General features: G+C 43.5%; 1 protein-coding gene across 1 annotated transcript in view; it reads right to left on the bottom strand.

Annotated features, from left to right (window-relative positions):
- The window catches only part of LOC122807561 (sodium- and chloride-dependent taurine transporter-like), a 1,013,243-nt gene that overhangs the window by 496,793 nt on the left and 491,796 nt on the right, over positions 1-24,654 (bottom strand). The window contains exon 3 of the mRNA XM_044078474.1: positions 7,758-7,858. Within this exon, the coding sequence (XP_043934409.1) occupies positions 7,758-7,858 (101 nt within the window). The remainder of the gene's footprint in view (positions 1-7,757; positions 7,859-24,654) is intronic.

The raw sequence follows: 24,654 nt of genomic DNA, 5'->3' as shown, positions 1-24,654 counted from the left end.
CTACTGTATCTTTTTCTCCTTTCTCTGTAAAAAAAGAAGAAAAAACAAAAAAATCCTTGTTTTCCCACTTTTCTGAACTAGAATAGTCCAGTCTTCAGATTTTGCTGATCTCTGGGCTTTGTCTTAGTTCCTGTGCTATCCATATCCTTATTTGGATAAGAGGAAGCTTCTTTGTTCACCAGTGGGAGTGGGGAGCACTGAACAACCTATTTGTCCCTAGAGGATTGGTTCCAGCCCAGCAACTTGCAGTTTATTGGCCATTTTGGGTCAATTCCTGGCTCTTTTCAACCCCTGCTATAAAGCCCGTTTTTGCGTGCTTTTTCACTTGTAAAAGACTCAGCACAGCTCCTCGTGGTGTCCTGCAGAGTTCTACAAGCAGCAGAGAGTGAAAGAGTGACTTTCCCGGATTTATAAGTATTTTTTCTGGCTTTCGCTTTAATTACTGCATCTCGACTGCATTTCTCCTAAAAAACAGCTCTGCATATTGTTTTTACTGTACTTGTGTTGATTTTAAACTGTTAGCACTTTAAAAAGTTATTTTTTGTTTAATTTAATTGTTAGGCTAACACACTCAAGTGCGCTAGCCGTTTTATAGCATTTACTGTTTGCTACTGTATCTTTTTCTCCTTTCTCTGTAAAAAAAAGAAAAAACAAAAAAAAATCCTCGTTTTCCCGCTTTTCTGAAATAGAATAGTCCAGTCTTCAGATTTTGCTGATCTCTGAGCTTTGTCTTAGTTCCTGTGCTATCCATATCCTTATTTGGATAAGAGGAAGCTTCTTTGTTCACCAGTGGGAGTGGGGAGCACTGAGCAACCTATTTGTCCCTAGAGGATTGGTTCCAGCCCAGCAACTTGTAGTTTATTGGCCATTTTGGGTCAATTCCTGGCTCTTTTCAACCCCCTGCTATAAAGCCCATTTTTGCGCGCTTTTTCACTTGTAAAAGACTCAGCACAGCTCCTTGTTGTGTCCTGCAGAGTTCTACAAGCAGCAGAGAGTGAAAGAGTGACTCTCCTGGATTTATAAGTATTTTTTCTGGCTTTCGCTCAAATTACTGCATCTCGACTAAAAAAACAGCTCTGCATATTGTTTTTACTGTACTTGTGTTGATTTTAAACTGTTAGCACTTTAAAAAGTTATTTTTGTTTAATTTAATTGTTAGGCTAACACACTCAAGTGCGCTAGCCGTTTTATAGCATTTACTATTTGCTACTGTATCTTTTTCTCCTTTCTCTATAAAAAAAAGAAGAAAAAACAAAAAAATCCCTGTTTTCACGCTTTTCTGAACTAGAATAGTCCAGTCTTCAGATTTTGCTGATCTCTGGGCTTTGTCTTAGTTCCTGTGCTATCCGTATCCTTATTTGGATAAGAGGAAGCTTCTTTGTTCACCAGTGGGAGTGGGGAGCACTGAGCAACCTATTTGTCCCTAGAGGATTGGTTCCAGCCCTGCAACTTGTAGTTTATTGGCCATTTTGGGTCAATTCCTGGCTCTTTTCAACCCCCTGCTATAAAGCCCGTTTTTGCATGCTTTAGCGCGAATTAGCGCAAAGTTGCTCATAGAGCAGCACAGGGCAGCGCCGGTTAACCAAGTTTAAACTATTTCTGGCTCCGTAAAGTCTACTCTTCAATTTTTCCGTTAGAACTGCTCTACTTGCAATCTAAACAGCCTATTCTCTAACTGAAAAGCTCAGCACTTGCTCCTAAAGCATTTTTTATACAGGTAAAGCACTCTTAAACAAAAGAAAGTACTTCTTTCACCTAAATTCCCTCGAGTACCCATTTCCCTATAGATCCTTTATGACTCAGTTACACAGCAATCTTTTTCACTATTCTAGCATGTCGAAGGGTCAGTTGCTGGCATCCTCTCCTGTTCAGCTGGTGAATCTGGGAATCTTGAGGCAATGTTACAATTGCCTCATGTACACAGACAACCCTCTCCTCCTCACAACAAATACAAATATATGCGAGAGATGCAACTATATAGCCAAATTGGAGGCTGAGCTCTCTCAATTCAGTACTGGCAAGACCAGGCAGGAGGAGAAGGTAACCACGCACACCACAAACCCAGTCTCACATAGAACTATCACAACTGCAAACCAAACACATAAACACACAAAAACATACTCGGAAGCGCTGATTAAAAATCTACCAAAACAACAGAGGCCTCCAAAGCAGACACCCAAGCAACCACCACCTCAAGACATAGCACATGCAACACATAGTTCACAACGTCAATGTGCTAAACAGTCACAGCCCTTAAGGCCAAACAACATGCCAGACACACTTGTAATAGGTGACTCCATAGTCAGACACACTGACGTCCCGCTCACCAGACTGAACAAGGAAAAGGTCACAGTAAGCTGCCTGTCGGGAGCTAGAATCCGCCACATAACACAAGCACTCAGGTCACTCCACAGCAAGTACAAATATGACTCAGTCATTGTACATGCCGGTGTGAATGACCTGAGATGTACCTCCCTGGACTACATGAAAAGAGACATAGAGGCCGGTATGACCCTGACCCTGAGCAGCATCTCACCCTCACCAAGAATGATGCCACAGTACAAAGACAAAATGATCAGTTTTAACAATTAGCTTAATTACTGGTGTCATTCAAAGGGGATCCAGTGTCTGTCTGCTTGGGATGACATGCTCGACAAGCCACGCTGCTTCGCAAGGGATGGCTTGCACCTTTCACCCCTGGGCTTCCGGATATTGGCCAAGGCTCTTGCCACCCCCATAGTGCCTTTTTTAGGCAAGGCTCAAATGACAAACCTACCTCCCTAGAAAACACAAGTGAAAAAAAAATAAGGGTAATGCTGCTCAATGCCAGAAGTCTAAACCTCAAGATGCACGCCCTCGAAGCCCTCCTCAGTATGGAGAACATCGATGTCTGTACAGTGACTGAAACCTGGTTCAAGGCTCCTGAGAGCACCCCAGCACTATCAGGTTATACCTCATATCATGCTTTCCGGCCCCGAAACTTGGACCGAACCACAAAAGGAGGGGGAGTATCCATATTCATCAAAGATACCCACACCTCCAGGTTAGTGGCAACGCACGAAGCATCGGAGACCATCCAGGTGCAACTAACCATAGGCAAAACTGCCTTACAATTTGTAGCATGCTACAGACCACCCTCTCAAACTCAGGAAACCCACACAGCCTTCCTGAAGACACTGGAGAGTATGAATGTCTCTCCAAATACCATCATATTGGGAGACTTCAACTACCCAAACATAGATTGGGAACATTACTCAAGCCCAAACATCCTAGCCCAAAGGTTCCTAGAATTCATAAACTCAAATGCAATGGAACAACTAGTCACCATTCCCACAAGAGGAGACAATATACTAGACCTGATCATCACAAACATGGGGACAAAATGCTCCACACCGGAAGTATATCCCTCATTGGTAAGATCAGACCATAAATTAATCTCACTGGAAATCCACATTTCGCCCCCACCCCCTGCACAAAAGACCACAGTGAAGAACTTCTTAAAAGCCAACTTCACACTTCTTAAGACTGAAGTGGTATCCTTCAAGGTCCCCGGGCCAGTGGAAACCACAACCCAAACTGCTGAATCCTTTGCAAATGCCTTCTACAGGCACCTTCAAGAATGCATGGATCATGCAATCCCAAATAAAACCAAGACCCATTCCCCCAAAGGCAGGCACCCGGTCTGGTGGACCCCAGCCATAAACAAACTTTACAACAGAAGGAGGAAGCTACTACATGACAGAGCAAAATCCCTAAATGGAAAGGCATCAATGATCAGTACTAGCAAAAAACTGCGATCACTCATAAAATCATCCAAGGCCAACTTTGAGAGAAAAATCGCAAAAGACACAAAAGACAATCACAAGGCCTTCTTTAGCTATGTTAGAAACCTGGGTGGAAACTCCCAGATAAGCTCAGAGTTAGTCCAAAATGACAATAAACACACTGAACCTACCGACAGTGCCAACATTCTGGCAGACAGGTTCAGTGCAAATTTCTCCTCCCCCTCCCCCCCAAAAGGAGAAATAACTATCCCAGCAGAGTGTAGCCTCCCTAACATTTCAGATGCCCAGGTGAGAGCCGCCCTCTCTAAAGCTAAAAACACAGCATCAATGGGACTGGACGGTGTCCCGGGCTGTGTGATACATGAACTCCAAGAGGAACTAAACCCAAACATAAGGCTGCTGTTTAATCTTAGCCTTACTACAGGATATGTACCCAAAGAGTGGCGTACGGCAACAGTGGTCCCACTTCACAAAGGCGGTGCTTCTACGGACCCTGGAAATTACCGCCCCATAAGCTTGACGAGCCTGGTCTGCAAAGCTATGGAGAGGATCATTATGGAACTCATAAACAAAGACATTGGGGACCTACAGACATTGGATCCTACCCAATTTGGCTTTGTCAAGGGCAGATCCTGCCTTTTGAACTTGGTCGACTTTTTTGAGACCGTCACTGAGGCCATTGATGAGGGTAAGGCAGTTCACACAGCCTACCTTGACCTTGCAAAAGCCTTTGACACAATACCACACTCGGGCATCATAGACAAACTCACCAGCTTAAATGCAAACCCATATGTCACGAGATGGGTTGCAAACTGGCACAAGGACAGAACCCACAGGGTCAGAGTTGCTGGAGCTATGTCAGACTCTAAGCCAGTCACAAGCGGTGTCCCACAGGGCTCAGTCCTGAGACCCCTCTTATTCGGCATTTATTTTTCCGAGGTACAGGCAAACATAGGAGGATTGTGGCTGACAAAGTTCGCAGATGACTGCAAACTGGGCGCCATAATTGATACTCCAGCGGACACAAACATCCTTCAGAGAGGACTCATAGAAATGGATAATTGGTGCCAGAGCCATGGCCTTAAGCTTAACACCAAAAAATGTATAGTCACACCCTTTGGGAAAAACAAGGTACCCACAAACTACCACATAGGTGGTAATCCATTAAGTACGGAAGAGGTAATCAAGGACCTAGGGACCCAGGTTGACAGTAACCTCTCATTTGACACTCACATTGCCAAAGTGGTTAGGAAGACCTTCTATATTGCCCACCTTATCATGAAGGGTTTCACATCTAGATCAAGAGTGGTCATTGTGCCCCTGTACTCATCTCTTATTAGGCCAATGATTGAGTACAATGCCCCATTTGGGATGTATCTTACCCGACACCTGCAGCAGTTGGAAAGACCCCAAAAGTTCCTCACCAAGAGGATAAAGGGTCTTAAACATATGTCATATGCTGCCCGACTGAAAAAACTCCAGCTCTATTCAGTCGCATACCGCCTACTCAGAGGTGACCTGTGCCTAACGTACAAGGCCATGTCCAATCCGGAATTAATGGACATGCTCCACCTCAAAAAATCCAAATCCATCAGAGCCACGAGAGCAAGAGACTTAAACCTCAACACAGAAATAAATAGGATGTGCTGGAGGGACAGATTCATAACCCAGAGGCTCCCTACACTCTGTAACAGAATCCCAATCCATGTTAGGCAGAGCCCCTCACTAACTCTATTCAAGAGAATTCTTGACGAGCGGATGGGAGATCGTAGGTTTACCCCGGGGGTCATCTCTGTGTCACTACTAGACAGAGGCACAGTAAACTAAACCCTAAATGGGCGTAGTATTCTCATCCTAAGGGGTGGTGAAAGCCACACACACTATGGCTAGGCTTATAAATGCCCTAGGGCAGATAGCCTAGTACGAACCTATGAACCTAAGAGAGAGAGCAAATTGCATTGTTCAGGAGACAGAGTAAAACTGAAGGTATGGTGGGATTTGAGTGATTTATGTAATGCTGGAGTGAATGACAACGGTTAAAAAAGAAAGCATATATGTATAATGCATGACATTAATGAAAAATGTTTAAAGTTGTTTTCTTTTCTATAACTGCATGTCTACCTATGTCATTGTTAGTGTGTAAACTTAATAAAGGGGTTTAAAAGAGAAATTTTTAGTTAATATACTTAAATATTTAAAAGCCTATACAATGCCTAACCACTTTAGAATAATCAGTTTAGCAAATAGGAAAAGTCATGGAAACTATTAAACTAATTGATCATGATAAGACTTTTACTTTTCTGTTGTATCTGTGCCAAACTATCTATATCCTTTTAGTATCTCAGATTTGTGTACGTATATCAAAATGTCTGCACTCTTTTGGATACTTCAAGTTAGTATATATATATATAATTATATATATAAAATATATATATATTTATATATATAAAATATATATATATATATATATATATATATGTATATATATATATATATATATATATATATATATATATATATATATATATATATATATGGATCTATGTTGCTTGCTCGAAATCCCAAAATTTCGAAAAAGCAACATTGACACCCATAAGAGCGAAATTGCACTACCGCGAAAGTGCATTATCGCGAAAGCCAGTTTTCAGAACTGGCAAAAAACAAAAGAAATACTAATAAAAGCAGTATTTTGCAGGGGGACAAGCCTCCCTGCATCCCCCATGTGGGGGGCTGTGCCCCCCCCCACACATTCTACTTAAATATACCAACTCCGAGATCACACTACAGTGCAGTAACGGGAAATATTCCCGTTACGCGCTGTATGCAGCTCTCCATGCAGTCCGGTCGAACTTTCACAAACTTGATCATATGGGGTTGGCCATATGAAGTTCGAGATTGTGGGAATTCAACCATCTGCAGTAGACCTATATACATTATTTATTCATAAACATAAAAGGACCACCTTAGTTGCAAATACTGTTATAATCATACCCTTCACCACATCAGTGATTTTTTTTTGAACATTTTAAGAATTAGGCGTTATCGTTCTGAGGATACTGTTCTTCCTTTCCTGAGCCATTTTGTAATTCTTTCCTTAGTGGGTGAAACTGTCCATCTGCAGGGCTTTTCAGGCTAGGTGTGAACATCTACCTCTTTTCCATTACTGTAGCTTTCACTGACATTTTTTGTATTGCTAAAAAGTTTTTTTTTTTAATTTGCTTAAATTTAGTGTTACTGTATGAGTATATAATACTGCATTGCTTCTTTTTATATAATTTTTTGGGCCCCTTGAAATTATTAAGAAATATTTTAAACAGACATTTGCTTCAATCAGTGTTAGGCTGTCTGAATCATTGAATCTATTATTTATTTATATATTGGTTTGTTTGTTTATTTTACATTTCTCTTACTTTAAAAGGTAAACTCAACAATGATATACTTGATCCACTTGTTCTGAAAGCTAAACTTGGGGCAACAGTGGAGTTATGACACTGAAAATAATAGAAAATAATTTGGGATAAACGAGGTAAAACCAATAAGTATACATATACCACGGTACACTGATTTCATATGGACAAGCTGACTGAATACTGACATTGAGCTGTCCTCATCCCTGAATACTCTTCCTACCTGTATAATGTAGAAAAGTGAGTTCCTTTAAAGTGGTTTGTCACATTTCTATTTTCAAATTAATTTTTCCACATTTTGTGGAAAGCTAAGGTCCGCCACCAGTAACATTCTGCATGTCTTCACAGTCCTCTTGGCCACCAGTAACATTCTGCATGTCTTCACTGTCCTCTTGGCAGGATATCAGAAAACATCTCTGTATTCATGTTTCTGAAAATTTCACTGCCTTCCAAGATTTTAAACAAAATTAGACAATTGTTTCCATTCACATAAATAAATCCCCCAATAATCTGAAGGTGAATACTATGTAAGAACATTTGTAAAAATCACTTTGAAAAAGCTTACTGCACATAGGATAGGTGTGATAACTGTCCAACTCCATTTCATCCAGCCAATTGGTCGGTAACCAATCATGTCCTCAATATCATCATAGAACTTATTGGCACCTGTAAGATATACAGCCAGTTATTTACAAACAGCAATAAATTAATTATTTTTCATAAAAACAAGCATTATTATTTGTAAATGTTTCAGTCTCTTTGTAAAAGAATGCAAAATGTTACAAAGTTCTATCTAACTGACAGATGAGCATGTCATTCTTTAAAACAAAACAAAACAAAAAATCTGTAGCCGTCACATGAGCTATTTAATGCTTGTACAATAACCTGTCCTCAAGTGAAATCCCCTTCACTTAGAAACTGAATCAATCAATATAAATGCCAGGTTTTCTCTTATGACGTATTCATAATGTGTACGCCACTCTCAAAATATGCAATGTCAGTCGTGAAGTGAGTGCCACTATCATGGTACATGCAACATGATACATTCTGGGAACCCCCCCCCCCCCGCCCTTTTCTGCTGTTTTTCATGATTGAGTGGTATGAAAGAGTAGTAACATTTATTATTGCAGATAAGTGCTACCAAGTACCACATATATTTTCTCCAATCATCTTCACTACAGTGATGCTATGCCTTACATTTGCAATAGTTTCACGTTTGTGTCAAAGCTCTTACTCAGGACTTTATCCTGTTGATGCTGGAGCCTTAGCTTTATTGAGAGACAGAGGAGTGGCACAGCAGAAGCATGCTGGGCCCATAACCCAGAGGTTAATGGATTAAAATCATCCTCTGCAATGCAAAGGGGAGAAAGCTTTTTTTTAGCAGCATTCAACCTACATCAAAGATATAAGTACAGTCAAAAGATGATTGACTTCAATTACTGGTTTAGTTTCTGGTATCTTCCAAGGGGGATTCAATATTTGTCAGCATGGTTAACAAACCACCTTGCTTTGCAAAGGATGGTATGCGCCTGTCTCCCTCGGACTTCTGAATATTGGCTAAAACCTTATCCACTCTCTTAGAGCCTTTTTTAGGCAACTGTCAAATTGACAAACTTACCACCATAAATAAAAGCCTAAGAAACCTAAACATATTACTGCTCAATGCTAGGAATTAAAAAAAGAAGTTATGTCTTAACATAACGTTCTATCTGTGTTGCTCATCTTCTTTTATTCATCACTGATGGGTGCGGTTACGAGCCCTCGGAACCGAGTCGGCCTAGTACCAAGCTCGTGCTAACTAAAATTCTTGAGCTAAGCTTCTACCCACAATGCCCTTCTCCCTGTTACCTCAGATCATGTTTGCCCATGTTATACAAGTAAAGCACAGGCCATTTCTGCGCAAATACCCTAAGACACCACTAGGACCCAAAGTGTCTGCTAGGAGCCTTTGGCGGGGGAAGGAGGGTGGGAAGTGATGAATGAAAGAATATGAACAACACAGATGGAACGTTATGGTAAGACATAACTTCTTTATCTGATGTTGTTAATCTTCTTTCCATTCATCACTGATAGGACAGAATCCCCATCCAATTTGTAATGATTGATAAAAGTGTGGGATTTAGCCCAAGTGGCTGCTGCTCAAATGTCATCCATAGAAGCCCTGAAATGGAAGGCTACAGAAGTTGCCATAGATCTGGTGGAATGGGCTTTAATATTCTGTGGCATAGGATTTTTTGCAAAGGAATAAATTAAACGTATGCAGTCCCTTAGCCATTTCGATAAAGTGACCTTGGAGACAGAGTTTCCCATTCTAGGCCCAGAGAAGGTAATGCACAGTTGGTCAGTCTTGCACATTGTTTTGGTCTTGTCTAAACAGAATCACAATTGCCTGTGTACATCCAAGGAATCTAGACAATATTCTCCTTTATTAGAAAAGTTTGGGAAAAATACTGGAAGATCAATAGACTGACTGATGGAAAACTCAGAAACAACTTTGGGGAGAAAGGATGGGTTCGTCCGGAGTGATACTCTGTCCTTATGAAAAATTATGTAGGGTCTTTTGGTGCACAATGCCTGCAACTCTGAAACTCGTCTGGCTGAGGTGATGGCTACCAAGAAGAGAGATTTCCATGACAAGAATTTGAGGTCACAATTTGCAGTGGGTTCAAAGGTGGGGGGGTTGAGTCAAGGACTGGAGAACTAGCATGAGGTTCCATGGCTCTACAGGCTGTCTGATTGGAGGTCTAATGTGAGATACTCTTTTGAGAAAGGTTTTACATAAACGCAGTGATATGAGAGGACTACCATCCAGTTCATTATGATAATTAGAAATTCCTGCCAGATGTACTTGTATGGTAGAGCTGCGGCTCCATCTTCAAAAAACTTAGTTATTGTAAAACCGCTGTGACTGCAGCCGAATACGGATCTAGCATCCTTTGCTTTGACCAAATAGAGAATCTTTTCTATTTATCCTGGTATAGTCTTCTGGTAGATGGTTTCTGAGAAGCCAGAATGATATCACGAACAGGAGAGAGGAGGTCATCCTGCCTGGCAACTAGTGGAAGTGGAGGAACCAAACTGTCAGCTTGAGACTGGACAGATTTGGATGAGTCAACCCTTGGGGGTGAGAGATCAGATCTGGAATAGGATCCAGAATTCACAGTGGTACAACAGATGAGGCCGAAGGAAGGGGAACCAAACTTGTCAGGACCAAAATGGGGCTATGAGGATCACCTTGCATTTCAACCGAATGGCTTTCTTTCTGAACTGTGGAATCAGAGGGATGGGAGGATAGGCATACAGTGAATCAGAGCCACCCTCGGGGACTCCCCTTTGGGGGGAATAGGGCACAATAGCTGCTGCATTTGTTGTTTGAAGGGGAGGCGAAGAGGCAGCAGCAAGGCTGGCCCCAATGGCTGACAATTTCTGCTGCTACTCCGGGATTGAGAGGCAACTCGTGGGGTAAGAGAATACATCTGCTCAGCTTGTCCACAATCAATTTGGAGCTCCCCAGGATATAAGTTGCTATCAGAAAGCGGTTTAAATCTATCACCCATTAGCAAATTCTCATGGCCTCTTGGCACAGGGGGTAGGATTTGGTTCCTCCTTGCTTGTTGATATACCAAACTACTGACATATTGTCTGACTGAACTGCATTTGTTCCAGAGGGGAGGACCAGATGGAATGCTTGCAATGCTAACAGCACCGCTCTCAGTTCTAGAATGTTGACATGCAGGTCGGCCTCCAGCGTAGACCATGTGCCTTGGACTGTCTTTCCCTGGAAATGCCCCCCCCTTTACCCTATCAAGGAAGCATCTGTGGTCACAATGGCCTTGGGCTGAGGGGGCTGGAATTGGCGATTCCAAAGATCTGTGTCTAGCCTCATCCACCAAAGAAGGTCCTGTTTGCAAGAGTTGGTTATCCGGATCTGAAAACATAGAGGGTGATGATTTGGGAACCACTGAGAGAGAAGAATCCATTGGAGGATTCACATATGTAGTTTCACAAGAAGCACTATTGTTATGGAGGCTGCCATGGATCCTAGGACCTGAATAACCTCTCTTGCTGAGACTTTATTTTGACAGAGTATCACCCGGAGCTGAAGCCTCAACCTCTGGAGTCTGTGAGCTGGGAGTGACACCAGGCAGGATCGAGTGTCGAAGACTGCCCAGATGAATTCTATCTGATGGGTCGGAGTAAAGTTGGATTTCTCCCAGTACACAGTTATCCCCAAAATGTCTGCCAGAGAAAGGGTGTATTGTAGGGCTGTTATCAGAAGATGCTTGGTGGGGGCGGTAAGGAGCCAATCGTCCAAATACGGAAAACCTTACAGTCTCAAGTGAGCTGTGACCAGTACCATGCACTTTGTGAACACTCTTGGGGCTGTAGAGAGACTGAATGGCATGGTGCAAAACTGGTAATGATTGGCTCCTAGCTGGAAGCTGGAACGTTTGTCCATTTTGATGTGGTAATACGCATCCCGGAGATCCATCAAACACATCCAATCGCCCTGCCTGAGAAAAGGGAGGATGGACTGAACCATGACCATCCGGAATTTGGTTTGGGCGACATGTTTGTTCAAACTGCTGAGATCCAGGATGGGTCTCCAGTCCCCTGTGTTTTTTGGCACCAAAAAGAATCTTGAGTAAAATCCGGATCCGCATTGGTCTGGTGGGACTAGTTAGATGGTTCTTTTTTGACACAGCTTTCTTACTTCTGAAGCTGCTTCTTCCCTCTGACTGTGTGGAACGTTGGGAAGTTTTGTTGGAAGTTTTGGATAAGATACGAGGAGAATGGTGTAACCTCTGGTAATGATGTTCTGTACCTAACGATCAGTGGTGATAGAGTGCCAGGCAGCTTGGTGCAGACAGAAATGACCACCGACTGCTTCCAGAAGCAAGCAATTGGACCGCTCTTCAGGAGCGCTGGTAAGGCTGTCCAGAAAAGGAGTCTCTGGGGCCTTGGTTACATGGACCCCCCTATGCCTCGAAAGGGGAGTCTTCTGGAATTGTTACCCTCTCACTCCTTGGGGGGGGGGGTATCATCACCACGTGCGGCATGGAAAGGACCCTGAGATTTTTGAACCACGTCTTCCCATTCCTCTGGTTCCTGGAGAAGGAACGATGAGGGTTGGAAAAATGTAGGCCTGCGGCAGACAGGGTCTTACCATCCTGCTCTCACCTGGCCAGGGTGTCCTTTACCTTGGAGCCAAAGAGGGAAGATGCTTCGATGGGAACATTCAAATAGGAAGACTTGAAGGGGTCTGTGAGGTCACAAATGCGCATCAAGGCATGACGTCTCATAACTATGCCTGAACCCGCAGCTCTAGCTGCTCCTTCAGTTATGTGTGAAAGCAACTTCATGGACGAATTGGAGATGGATTCCAGGGTTGGGAGCTGCAAGGAAACTTTGTCCCTCACCGCGTCAGACACCTTCCCTGCGAATGCTTCAAAGAGTTCAGAAATCAAGTCTCTTTGGAGCCTCGTAAAATGTGCCATGTAGTTCAGGGACCATATGGCAAAGGTCACTGATGCAAAAACTCGCTTCTCCAATCTGTCCACAGCCCGGGACTCTCTGTTGGGTGGGTGGACAGTAGGACTCTCTTCAGCTAGGCCCTCTTTATTGGCCGCCACCATCACCATAGCATTGACTGGTAAACCTCTGGACCAATGTGGGTGTTCTTTGGGTGGGGCGAGAATCTTGTTGGGTCTCCAAGGGATCGCCTCAACAGAGTCAGGGTTCTTCCAGGCGAGCTGCACCACGAGCTGAACTAGCTCGTCTGTGGGGGGGTCACCCAAGATGTAGAAGGCCGGGCATGGAAAGCCTGCAAGAACATGGACTCCTCAGAAGAAGGATTAGTGGGCTTCCAGTCACCACTCTGTTTCAGCATTTCAAGGATGTCTGCGAAGGAGACATCAACAGGAGGTGACCATGGGGACCTTTCACCTTCATCGAAATCCATGTCCTCTGTAAGAGACTCCTCAAGTGAGTCTACGTGCTTCCTCTTGCATGAGCTCTTCCACGGTGGCTCCTCAGTGGGGGCTTCTGAAGAGGACTTGGAAGAGTGGGCACCCTGTACAGCGGTTTCTTGCAGTGTCCCTGCCCGGAGTCCCAGGGAGGTGGCCTGTGGCAGCTGTAGCTCAGGGGGAAAAAATTGGGGTTCCAACGTTGGTGGAATGCTACCAGAAGCAAGAGCCCTCTCCATCGCACGGAAATCAGGTTTGCCCGAAGACGGATGGAACCAAGAAGGACAACCTCGGAATTGGGATCACACCCCGCTCCATCGAACCCGCTTCCAAGGATGGAGCCTCAAGCAGGATCGAAGCAGACAAAGCTCTCGGTACTGAGAACGGAACTGAAGAAACATTCGGGACCATGCCACCAACCAAGAGCCCACAGTCCAATCACAGGGCTGAGGAAGGACTGGTTCAGTAGGAACCAAGGACCAAAGGGACAGTCCCAGAGCCAAAGTGAGGTCTACTACTGGCTCCCAGATTGGGGGGGGGGTTCTGAAAGAGACATCGGAGCAGAAGGCTTTGGAACCGAGGTTGTCAAAGGAGGAGAACAGGATGGAGCCTGTGAAGAAATGAACCCAAATCCCATAGGGGGATGGGTCTTGGAAGGCATGGGTATCCCCCTGGCTGGCAGCAGCTGGTCCACAAGATGCACCACATCAACTTCTAAAAGGCTCCTGGTGGACCTAGTAGATACTCTCGACAGGGAGTCTGGTCGATCTAGGAATGGGCTACAGACTTGGCCTAGAAATGGGTCTATGGAGAGAGAGTATCGGGTCTGTGGTACAAGGTCTACCTGCACCAAAGTCCGAGGTTTGTAAACTGGGAGCAGTGGAGTCAAATCTATTGTAGTAGGAGCCGTAAGACAGCTCGGTGCCAAAGGGGCACTCAGAGCCGATACGGGAGGTTGGGTCATCATTGCAGAGATAGGCATCGAAGGTGTGCACTGTGCCGAAGTGGCACCTGGTGCTGAAGTCATAGTAGGCAGGTTTATGGTCGGTGATGGAGACAGTATCGGTGCCAAAGCTGGCACCGATATAGTAGCAGTCGTAGTGCCTGCAGTAGATAAGGTCAGAGCCGATGAGGCAGACTTATGCTCCGAAGAAAGTTTTTGTACCTTAGGTTTGTCAGACATGCCCTGTTCACCCGAGGGCAAAGAGGGAACCAAATGGGCCCTTTTTTTTATCTTTCCTAGGAGGGGTTGAGATCTCCATCGTAGGAAGGGCCTCTGAAAAATGGCGATTTAAGTAGGCCCTTTAGAATCAACTTATTCTTGCGCTCGTTCAGAGTGAGACTCTGAGGATACCAGTTTACTGGTGAAAGCGCTTAGTCTGTATCTTGTGGCAATAAAGGATTTGTCTGTTTGGTTCATCGTTGTGGATCCTTGGTTTGGTATCCAGTTTTGTTTATATACAATCATCATGAGAGTCACTGTTAGGAAGTTTGCCATTACACGAAGTACAGTGCTTGGAAACTGAAGTACCCTTCTTGTCAGACATCATGACAAGTTAACACAACAATCAAAGTCTTCAAATACAATCTTAAATCCTATTTAGTCTTGCCTAAGTTTAAACAAAAAACACACAGTATCTATCCCAAGAGCAAAAAACACACAACTATATGGAAAAGGGAAGAAATACCAGCTATGGTATTTAAAGAATACCACAAGGGTAAAGAGAGAGGGCCGTACCACCAATGGTACTTAAAACATTATCAAATGGGTAGAAGGTAAGAGAGAAAGGGTAAATGTAACTGTAAAAGTGAAGATCAATGAATACAAACCACTAACGATAAGAGAATCAAACAATCTTCTCACAAAATATCAAAAAGTTTCCACTTAGCTGAGAGCTCGGCTGAAATGTGGCTTTACGGCTACACGGCAAACAAGATCTGAAGTAACAAGAAGGGCACTGTGGGTAGAAGCTTAGCTTGAGAGTTTTTTGGCTGACGCGAGCTTGGTACTAGGCTGACTTGGTTCCGACGGCTCAGAACTGAATCCGTGGGTGATGAATGGAAAGAAGATTAATAACATCAGATCAAGAAACTCCTCACCGTACAAGCTCACCTCACTCTGGAGAAAACAGTTATATGTGCCATTAAGAAGACATTGTTTAAATCTGCAGAAAGTACTCTGGCAGTGCAAGACTTCAGTGCCTTCCAAAATTTTAGACCCTCAGCTGCACAAACAGGAACAAAATGTGGAAGATTCTCAATCTGTATTAGCACAAGTATATCAATGGGGAGGTGAAAGCCGACACACTCTGGCTAGGCTTATAAATGCCCTCGGGCAGATAGCCTAGTACCTACCTATGAACCTATAACTCTAGGTTGGTTAAACAGCATGATGCTCTGGAATTTATTCACATGCAAATCAACACAGACAAAGTCCCTTAACATATTCCAGCAGGCTATAGGGCACCCTCTATGACCCTAGAATTCCATAGTTTATACTTAGACCTACTGGAGACACTTGCCATTAAACCAAATACCCTATTCATGGGAGACTTTAACTACCCCTCTATAGACTGGGAAATGTATACTGCCTCAAAATAGCAGGCACAACGATTGTTGGCCTTTACTAACACATATACCCTGGACCAGATAGTGCGCATACCCACCCAAGGTTGAAACATACTGGACTTGGTACTCACCAATACAGGGAACCACTGCATCCCCCCAACCCCATGTTATTACCTCACTTGTGAGATCAGACCACAAAGCTGTCTCCATCGAAATAAAAATCAACTTAGTAACTCCATCAAACCCTGTAACAGGTAATATCTATTCCAAAGCAAATACATTCTATTAAGCGATTGTTTGCTAAAATTCAGGGCCGCTCCCAACCAGGAGTTCACAGCAACCTATGTGGAATTGTTCACAGAAACCCTGCAAAACCATGTAAATGCCTGTATAGAGGCTGCTGTACCTATTGGAAGCAATCCCAAAACAAACTGAAAAAAAAAAAAAAAAAAAACCACACTGGTGGAATCCTAAAATTAATTGGGTATATAACAAAATGAAAAAAGTAATGGCTGGCTAAAATCAGGAAAAGAAACTCATACAATGGCAGGTGCTCTCTAATTAAACTAAATATGAAACTAAGAGGACTAATTAAGTACAAGACCAATTACGAGGGCAAGATAGCCTTACAGGCAGTAGACACCCACAAGGCCTTCTACAGCTCTGTCTGAAACCGCAAAGGCAGCACACAGCAAAGTGCAGAACCGGTGGTCAGTGATGTCACCTTCAGTGAGCATAGCCACATGGCGAATTTGCTGACTGATAAATTCAGCTCAAATATCACCTCTCCCTCCCCTGCCTCCGGTATGAAATACCTACTAGAGTGACTCCCCCCTACTCTGACTATTAACAAAAAGCAGGTCCTGGCACCTTGACAATATCCCAGAATGCTTCCTAAATAGCTTGAAACATGACCTATCAGGACCACTTGGGTAACTTTTCAACTACATTTTCAAAACAGGCTTTGCACCATGAGAATGGAGGACTGCAATGGTTATCCCACTACACAAGGGTGAACCATCAACTGTCCCTGAAAACTACAGACCCATTAGTCTGACTACTCTAATATACAAAGCCATGGAATGAATTATCATGGAACATATCTACAAACACAAAGGCAACCTTCAGACACTGGACCCAACCCAATTTGGTTTTGTCAAGGGACTGTCATGCCTACTAAACCTGGTGGACTTATTTAAGGTATTCAATACAACATCCCACTTGGATATAGTTGATAAACTCACCAAAATAGGCAAAAACCCTAACATAACTTGCTGGCTTTCCAGCTAGCTCACAGACAGGATCAAGGAAGTTAGGACTGTCAAGACCACCTCCAATAAGAGACTAATCACTAGCAGGGAACCTCAGGGCTCTGTGCTGGGACCACTCCTATTTGGCATCTATTTCTTGGAGGTAAAGGCTATTGTTGAGGGCCTTTGGTTAACCAAGTTTGCAGATGACTGGAAATTGGGAGCTATCACATATTCCTCCATGGCACAAATATTTTACAAGAGAGTCTAAAACAGACAAATGAATGGTGCCAAAGGGATTATAAATCAATGCTAGTTAATGCAATATAGCACCTTTTGGGAAAACTGTCATCCAGGCTAATTACTCCACTGATAAGACTACCTTAGGAGTTGACCCAGTTGTCTGGGATCTGGAAACATATGTAGACAGTAATCTGACCTTTGACCAACATGTGGCCAAGGTAGTAAGAAAATCATTCTATGTCACCCAGCTTATAAGTAAGGGCATGGCATCCAGGTCCAAGAAAGTCATACTGCCACTTTATCCGGCCCCTTTCAGACTAATCATTGAGTATAATGCCCCCTTCACCATGCACCTGACCACACATATGCAACAGTTAGAATGCCTACAAAAGCCCCCTACCAGGAGAATCCAGAGTAAAAACGCATTGTCCAATGCAGATCACTTTCAAGCCCTACCGCTATACTCTGTCTCCTACAGGTTACTGACAGGCGATCTATGCCCAGCATACAAGGCTTCCTGGGATCCAGCTCTGATGGACCTTTTGCAGACATGTAAAATGAACATCATCAGAACCATAAGATCCAAGGATTTAAATTTTGCTAGGGTATAAATAAGCCATGTTGGTGAGACAGATATGTGTATCAGAGGAGCCCCACACTCTGGAACAGGCTCACCATCCATGTGAAGTAGAGTCCATCCTTAAACCTATTTAAGCATAACCTTAATCAACTGATGAGAAATCCAACATTCACCCCAGTTTTGGCCCCCATGTTTCTGATACAAACAGACAATGCCCAAACTAACATATTCCTCACACAATCTCTAGAAACTCCATAACAACATAGCTCTTGCTAATAAATGCCCATGATACACAGGGAAACACATGGGTTGGGTTGCATGGCTAGACTTATAAAGGCCCTAGTGGTCGTTAGCCTAACATATACCTATAAACGTCCTCCAACTTCAATATTCAATCTATACTCTAGTTTTCTTACACTCCTTCTTAGTAATACAGTTATTTTGCCCTATGTGAGCTAGCTTAAATTCTTAAACAATTAAACATTTCAGTAATGTCACCTACTCTCATTTCAATTAAATAGTACAAGGCAACCCAGTTTAACTGAAATTTCAACTAAGCAGACCCCATTTTCAACTAGAACTTTGGAAACATGCAGTGCTGTAAATGTGGTTCTTGGATATAATGAAGGTTATAACAATTTCTGTAACTCACTTCACTGGCATCAAGCAGATGAAGTGCATTAAAGTTCAGTATACTTTATTCATTGTTCTGAAATGTAAGAAGAAACTTTTATGAAATGATTCTAGGGAATGCACACTAGTCCCTCACGAATATAATGCAGCTTGGCTGCCACTAATATTTTAAGGTATGCATTAAGTGTATTATTATTTTTTTTATTTAATTGAGTATGTTGCATTTCTATAGATATTTGCATGCACATCATTTATACTGTTGTATGTAATACGTAAACTAGAGAAAGAAAATCAAGTGCACTGCATTTCTTTTTTTTTGGGGGGGGGGGCAGAAAAGATAAACCAATCTTAATATTGTAGCAGGAAGTCTCTTAAACAAAAACAAAGCCATACAGTTCTGATTTCACATTCCCAAAGGTGCCAAGTACTATCAGGCAAACTTCAGCTAAACCTCCAAACAGCTTCATGGGTGTCTTTCTGTAATACAACACTCTTTTCCAGTAAGCTCTTCAGCTAATATTCTCCAACAGTTACTACTCTTGGCCACAATATTTTCTCTCAAAAAGAGGCAAAAATCTGTTCCACTCAACTTTCTGTCTGGAAAAGTACAGTTTTGTACCTACCATAAATGTAGATGTTCGAAGATCCACATTGCTGCAGTCCTTACACTTGGGTAGTCCGCTGTCCTCGGTCGGCCCGAATATCAAAGTATAAGGCTGACGTCGGTCAAGGCGCATTTGACTGACATCAGAACGTCAGGGTACAAATGCGCATGACCGACGTCATATCCTCAGTCTTTTCTTGCCCCAGATGTCAGAAGACCCTAAAAATAAAGGTCAAAACCAAAAGACAGCAAACAACCAACCAACCACCCTTGCACTAATTATATGTACAATATATACAATAAACACAATATGTACAACCCAACCCACACAACCACCTCTAACTACAGAGGGGAAGGAGGGAGGGTAAATTGGACTGCAGCAATGTGGATCTTCGAACATCTACATTTATGGTAGGTACAAAACTGTACTATGTTCTTCATCTCACATTGCTGCAGTCCTTACACTTGGGTAGAATCCCAAAGCAGAGGTAAGGGAGGATGGCTAACTACAAGGAAGCAGGAGCTGCCAAAATGCCCTGCAAAACAGCAGTGGCAAAACCAGCCCTGGATTTAGAGTAAAGTGGCAGGTGATAATGCCTAGAGAAAGTATGCACTGAACTCCAAGTAGCTGCCTCCAAAATATCCTTGGTTGCCACTCCCCTCAAAAAAGCTGTTGAAGTGGCAGTAGCCCTAGTGGAATGAGGCCTAATCCCAGCTGGAATCTCCTTGCCATGATGGGAATAACAGAAAGCAATGCAAAACCCAATCCACTTAGAAATAGTTTGTTTTGACACAGGCTTGCCCTGAGAACTCAAAGCAAAAGAAACAAACAACTGCTGAGACTGCCTGAACCCTTTAGTTCTGTCCAAATAATAACGCAACTGCCTGTGTACATCTAAAGTGTGCAAAATCTTTTCCCCTTTATTTTGGGGATTTGCATAAAAAGTAGGCAAATGAATATCCTTATGGAAAATCAAGAAAGGTTCAACCGCCATAAGGGCCTGCAATTCAGAAACCCTTCTTGCAGAGGTAATGGCCAACAAAAAAGCAGTCTTCCATGACAAATATTTCAACTCAGAAGTAGCTGCAGGCTCAAAAGGTTGTAGAGTGAGTTTCTCCAACACAAAATTGAGATCCCAAGCAGGAGTAGGAGCTCTTCGTGGGGGTCTTATATTCTTTGCCCCTCTAAGAAATTGCTTGAACAAAGGATGAGAAAACAATGGTGGGTCGCAATCATAGTGAGCGAAATTGCTGCAGCATGAACCTTAATAGAAGAGAAAGACAAACCTTTGTCTAGTAACTCAGTAAGATATTGAAGAGCCACACACAAATTAGGCTCAGAAACATCAAAATCTTTTGCTGCACTTCAAAATAAAAATCTCTTCCATTTGTCTGCGTACACTTTCCTTGTACTAGGCCTTCTAGCTTCCAAAATAACATTCAAAACTTGCTGAGGAAGTGGAGGCCCACTATGGTTCAAAACAGAATATGCCAGGCTGTTAGGTGCAGAGATTGAAGCTTGACATTGAGCAAATGGCTGTCCTCCTGTGACAACAGGTGTGGAATCGAAGGCAAAGGCCATGGAGGCTTCTGTACCAGACTTCTCAGTAATGGGTACCAGTGCTGTCGAGGCCAATCGAGCTATTAAAATCATCCTTGGCTTGTCCTGTCTGACCTTTAGAAGTACCTTTGGGAGGAGAGGCAGAGGTGGAAAGGCATACACATGAAGATTGCTCCAATTGAAAGAAAGAGCATCCACTCTCCAAGCTGTGGGATGAAACCTTTTGTGCAAAACTTTGGCAGCTGATGGTTTAGTGGAGAAGCGAACAGATCTATGTCTGGAGTTCCCCATGACACTGTCAATTTCTGAAATACATGAGGATCCAATTTCCACTCGTGGGGATCCATAATTCGTCTGCTCAACACATCTGCTAAGGAGTTCTGTGCTCCTGGCAGAAACCTTGCCTGAAGATTGAGCTGTAAACTGAGAGCAGTCTCCCACAAAATCATTGCTTGCCTGCAGAGAGGATAAGAATGCATTCCCCCTTGCTTGTTGATGTACCACATGACAGTTGTGTTGTCTGTTAGAATCAACACCTGCCCTGGAAGAAGTAATTCCTTGAAAGCTATTAATGCAAACTGGACTGCTAACATCTCCTTCATGTTGATATGTAGATGTTGTAGTCTGGCAGGCCACTTGTCTTGTATCCACTTTCCATTTAGATGAGCTCCCCAAGCTTTGTCTGAGGCATCTGTCGTTAAAATCTGACTCGCCTCTGGCCGGGTCACAGAGAGTCCCTTGTTTAGGTGACATTCCTGAGCCCACCACAAAAATTCCTTTTGAATGCAAGGTATCATTTGAATGACAGTGTCCAGATCCTGGCAGTGCTGTGTCCATACATTTTTGAGATACCATTGTAGCTTCCTCATATGCAGTTTGGCATTGGGAAGCACCAGAATACAAGATGCCATGAACCCTAAGGCTTGAAGGACTGTCCTTGCAGTCAGCCCGGACTGATGAGATAGCTGATGGAAGTAAAGGGATAGACTCTTTTGTTTGTCCGGGGTTAAAAAGGCCATCTGGGATGCTGTATTCAGTCTCACACCCAGAAAGCACATGTCCTGAGAGGGTACTAGACTGGACTTTATTTCGTTCACAGAATACCCCAGGCATCTTAGCACTGCTATCACATATTCCAAATGATGAAGAAGCTCTTCCCTTCCTTGAGCCAGAATCAGGCAGTCGTCCAAATAAGGATAGATCTGTATTCCTTTTAGCCTGAAGAAAGCTATCACTGGAGCCAGAACTTTCGTGAACACTCTGGGCGCAGTAGATAAGCCAAAGGGCAATGCAGAGGACTGATAGTGAGAAGTCCCAGCTCGAACACGCAGATACTTCCTGCAACTTAGTCTGATAGGAACATGAAGGTAAGCCTCCTTGAGATCCAAAGTTACCATCCAATGATCTTTGCCCAGCAGAGGTAAAAGCTGCTGCAACGTCAACATTTTGAACTTGGGAATGTCCAGATAAGTGTTTAGGATAGATAAATCCAAAATTGGTCTCCACGAGTTCCCCTTCTTTGGTACTAGGAACAGGCGAGAATAAAATCCTAGGCCCACTTCTGGCATAGGGACCGGCTGTATGGCCCCTATTTGGAGCAACAGAGAAACTTGCTTGTGAGCCTCTATTCTTTGTTGAGGAGGAACGTCTGGCATGCCTTTGAAAGGAGGCAAGGTATGGAAATAAAACCTGTAGCCGTGGTGTATGATATCCAATACCCATCTGTCTTGGGTAATTAAACTCCAATTTTCTTTGAAAAGTGCCAACCTTCCTCCCAAAGGTGCTGCCAGGCGAGAAGGCTCTGGCAGCTGAAAAGGTAGGTCATTGGGTCTGTTTACGAAAGGACTGACCCCTGCCCTCACCCGAAGACTGTGCAGGAGAACTCCCTGTTCTAGGCCTGAAAGAGCCCTGAGCTCTACCCCTACCACGTCTAGATCTACCCCTAGACTGGGAATCATAAGAAGGATACGTCCACCCCTTAGTAGGCCAATTTCTACTAAACTTTGGAGGCTGGACCTGCAAAAAATCTTTAACAGTCTGCATAGACTTAGCCTTGTCTTCCATTTTCTTTAAGACTGCCTCAACAGGAGAACCAAACAACACGTCAGATTGCAAAGGAGCATCTAAAATCCTTGTTTTAACATGGTCAGACAAATTCTGATCCCTCAGCCAGGCGTGCCTGCGAAGAACTGACCCAGTGGCAGCCACCCTAGACGAGGCCTGTACAGCATCAAAACCACATTGCAAAGAATGCTTACCCACCTGTTCAGAAACATGTACTAAATCTTGCAACTCTTTACAATCAATACCTTCTGCCAGAGCATCAACCTTAGCCTTCAATTGTGAAAGGAGATAGTTTTGGTATTTCAACATGTGAAACTGGCAATTCAAAGCCCTCATAGCAAGAGTGGAAGAAGTATAAACTTTCTTTCCCCATCTATCCAAGGCCCTGGCTTCTTTGTCTGCAGGAACCGGATTCTTTACAACAGAAGCCTTAACACCTTTAGGCCCCTGGCTAACAGTTTCTGGGTCTGCCCTAGGACTCTTAAAAAGAAACTTATGAGCTTCAGGCACCCTGTAATACCTATCCGGTTTAACAGGAGCAGGAGGCAAAGAATCAGGATTAAGAGAAGCCTCTGTAAAAACATCTTCCACTACATCCAAAACAGGAGGTATAGCCAAAGGCCTATGCTGGGGTAAAACAAAAATTCCCTAAGCCTTTTCCTGGAATCAGAGAAGTCCTGACCTTCCCACTTAAAATGCTCCCTCATGGAATGAAGAGTTTCTGAAAAGAAAAATCCTCAGGAGGAGAAGCAGAAGGAGTAGAATCATCCACATCAGAATCAGAATAAGGAGAGTACTCCTGCAAGTCTTCAGCCGAAGACTCTGAAACATCTGAAGCCTGCTCAAAACTCCCTAGCTCAGGCTCCACCCTAGGTCTCTTATCAGGAGGGGGCATAGAACTCCTAATCAAAGTAATCAAATCTTCTGCCATTTTAAGCATATGCTTCTTGGGCACAGTTCCAGAAGAACTAGGGGTGACACCAATTGAAACTGAACCTGGTCTGCCCCTGGGAGAAGCCTTTGAAACAGAAGGAGAGGGCCTAGCCACCCTAGGAAGGGAGGGGAGTATAGTAACCTGAGAAGTCCCCTCAGCCTGACCTGCCTCCTGAGAGGCCACATCTTGCAATAATAAAGTCTCACCCTGGGAACACAAAGAAACCTCCGGTGGAGCCACCGGCTCCACCGACACCTCTAAAGAACCGGCGTCCGGTACAGACGGTTCTTCTAGCCTAGGCTTAACTGCTTTGTCCTTGCGCTTCTTCGAAGAAGCGGGCGTCGGAGCATCCGACGGCATTTTATAATTGCACCGCTTCCCAAAGACTAACCTGGCACAATCCAACCTTCTCTTTATAGTGTGTTTATTGAACCTAGCACAAGAGCGACAGCCAACAACGTCGTGCTCAGGCCCTAAGCAAGGAATACACAAAGTATGATAATCTCTATGCGGTATCTGTTTCCCACAAGAAATGCAATTATTGACTTTCTGACATCCGGTAAATCACTGAGGCAAGAAAAAACTAAAATATTCCCCAACGGGGTACTTAGCCAACTTTGAACTCGGTCTGAAACTTCGAAAACGAAAAATCTCAGAACGCCAACCGGCACTTGCAATACTGCTTCTGCATCGGACCATGCGGCAAAAAAGACTGAGGATATGACGTCGGTCATGCGCATTTGTACCCTGACGTTCTGATGTCAGTCAAATGCGCCTTGACCGACGTCAGCCTTATACTTTGATATTCGGGCCGACCGAGGACAGCGGACTACCCAAGTGTAAGGACTGCAGCAATGTGAGATGAAGAACATCCACCAACAATTCTTACCGTTGACAATGTAACTCCCACTTTGATGACAGGCAAATATCTGCTATTTTTAACACCTTTATTAAATTCACATAATTTTAACAATGGCATGGATACACATACAATTTTAGAAAAAGAAAAAGAATGTAAACATTTTTTATTAGTTTCCTGTATTATAAACATGTTTTCTT

The sequence above is a fragment of the Protopterus annectens genome, chromosome 7.part1 (genome assembly GCF_019279795.1).
Source record: "Protopterus annectens isolate FY-2018-M chromosome 7.part1, PAN1.0, whole genome shotgun sequence".
Lineage (NCBI taxonomy): Eukaryota > Metazoa > Chordata > Ceratodontiformes > Protopteridae > Protopterus > Protopterus annectens.
Note: the sequence above shows the minus strand (reverse complement) of the source record. Positions and strands in the feature narration are given on the sequence as shown.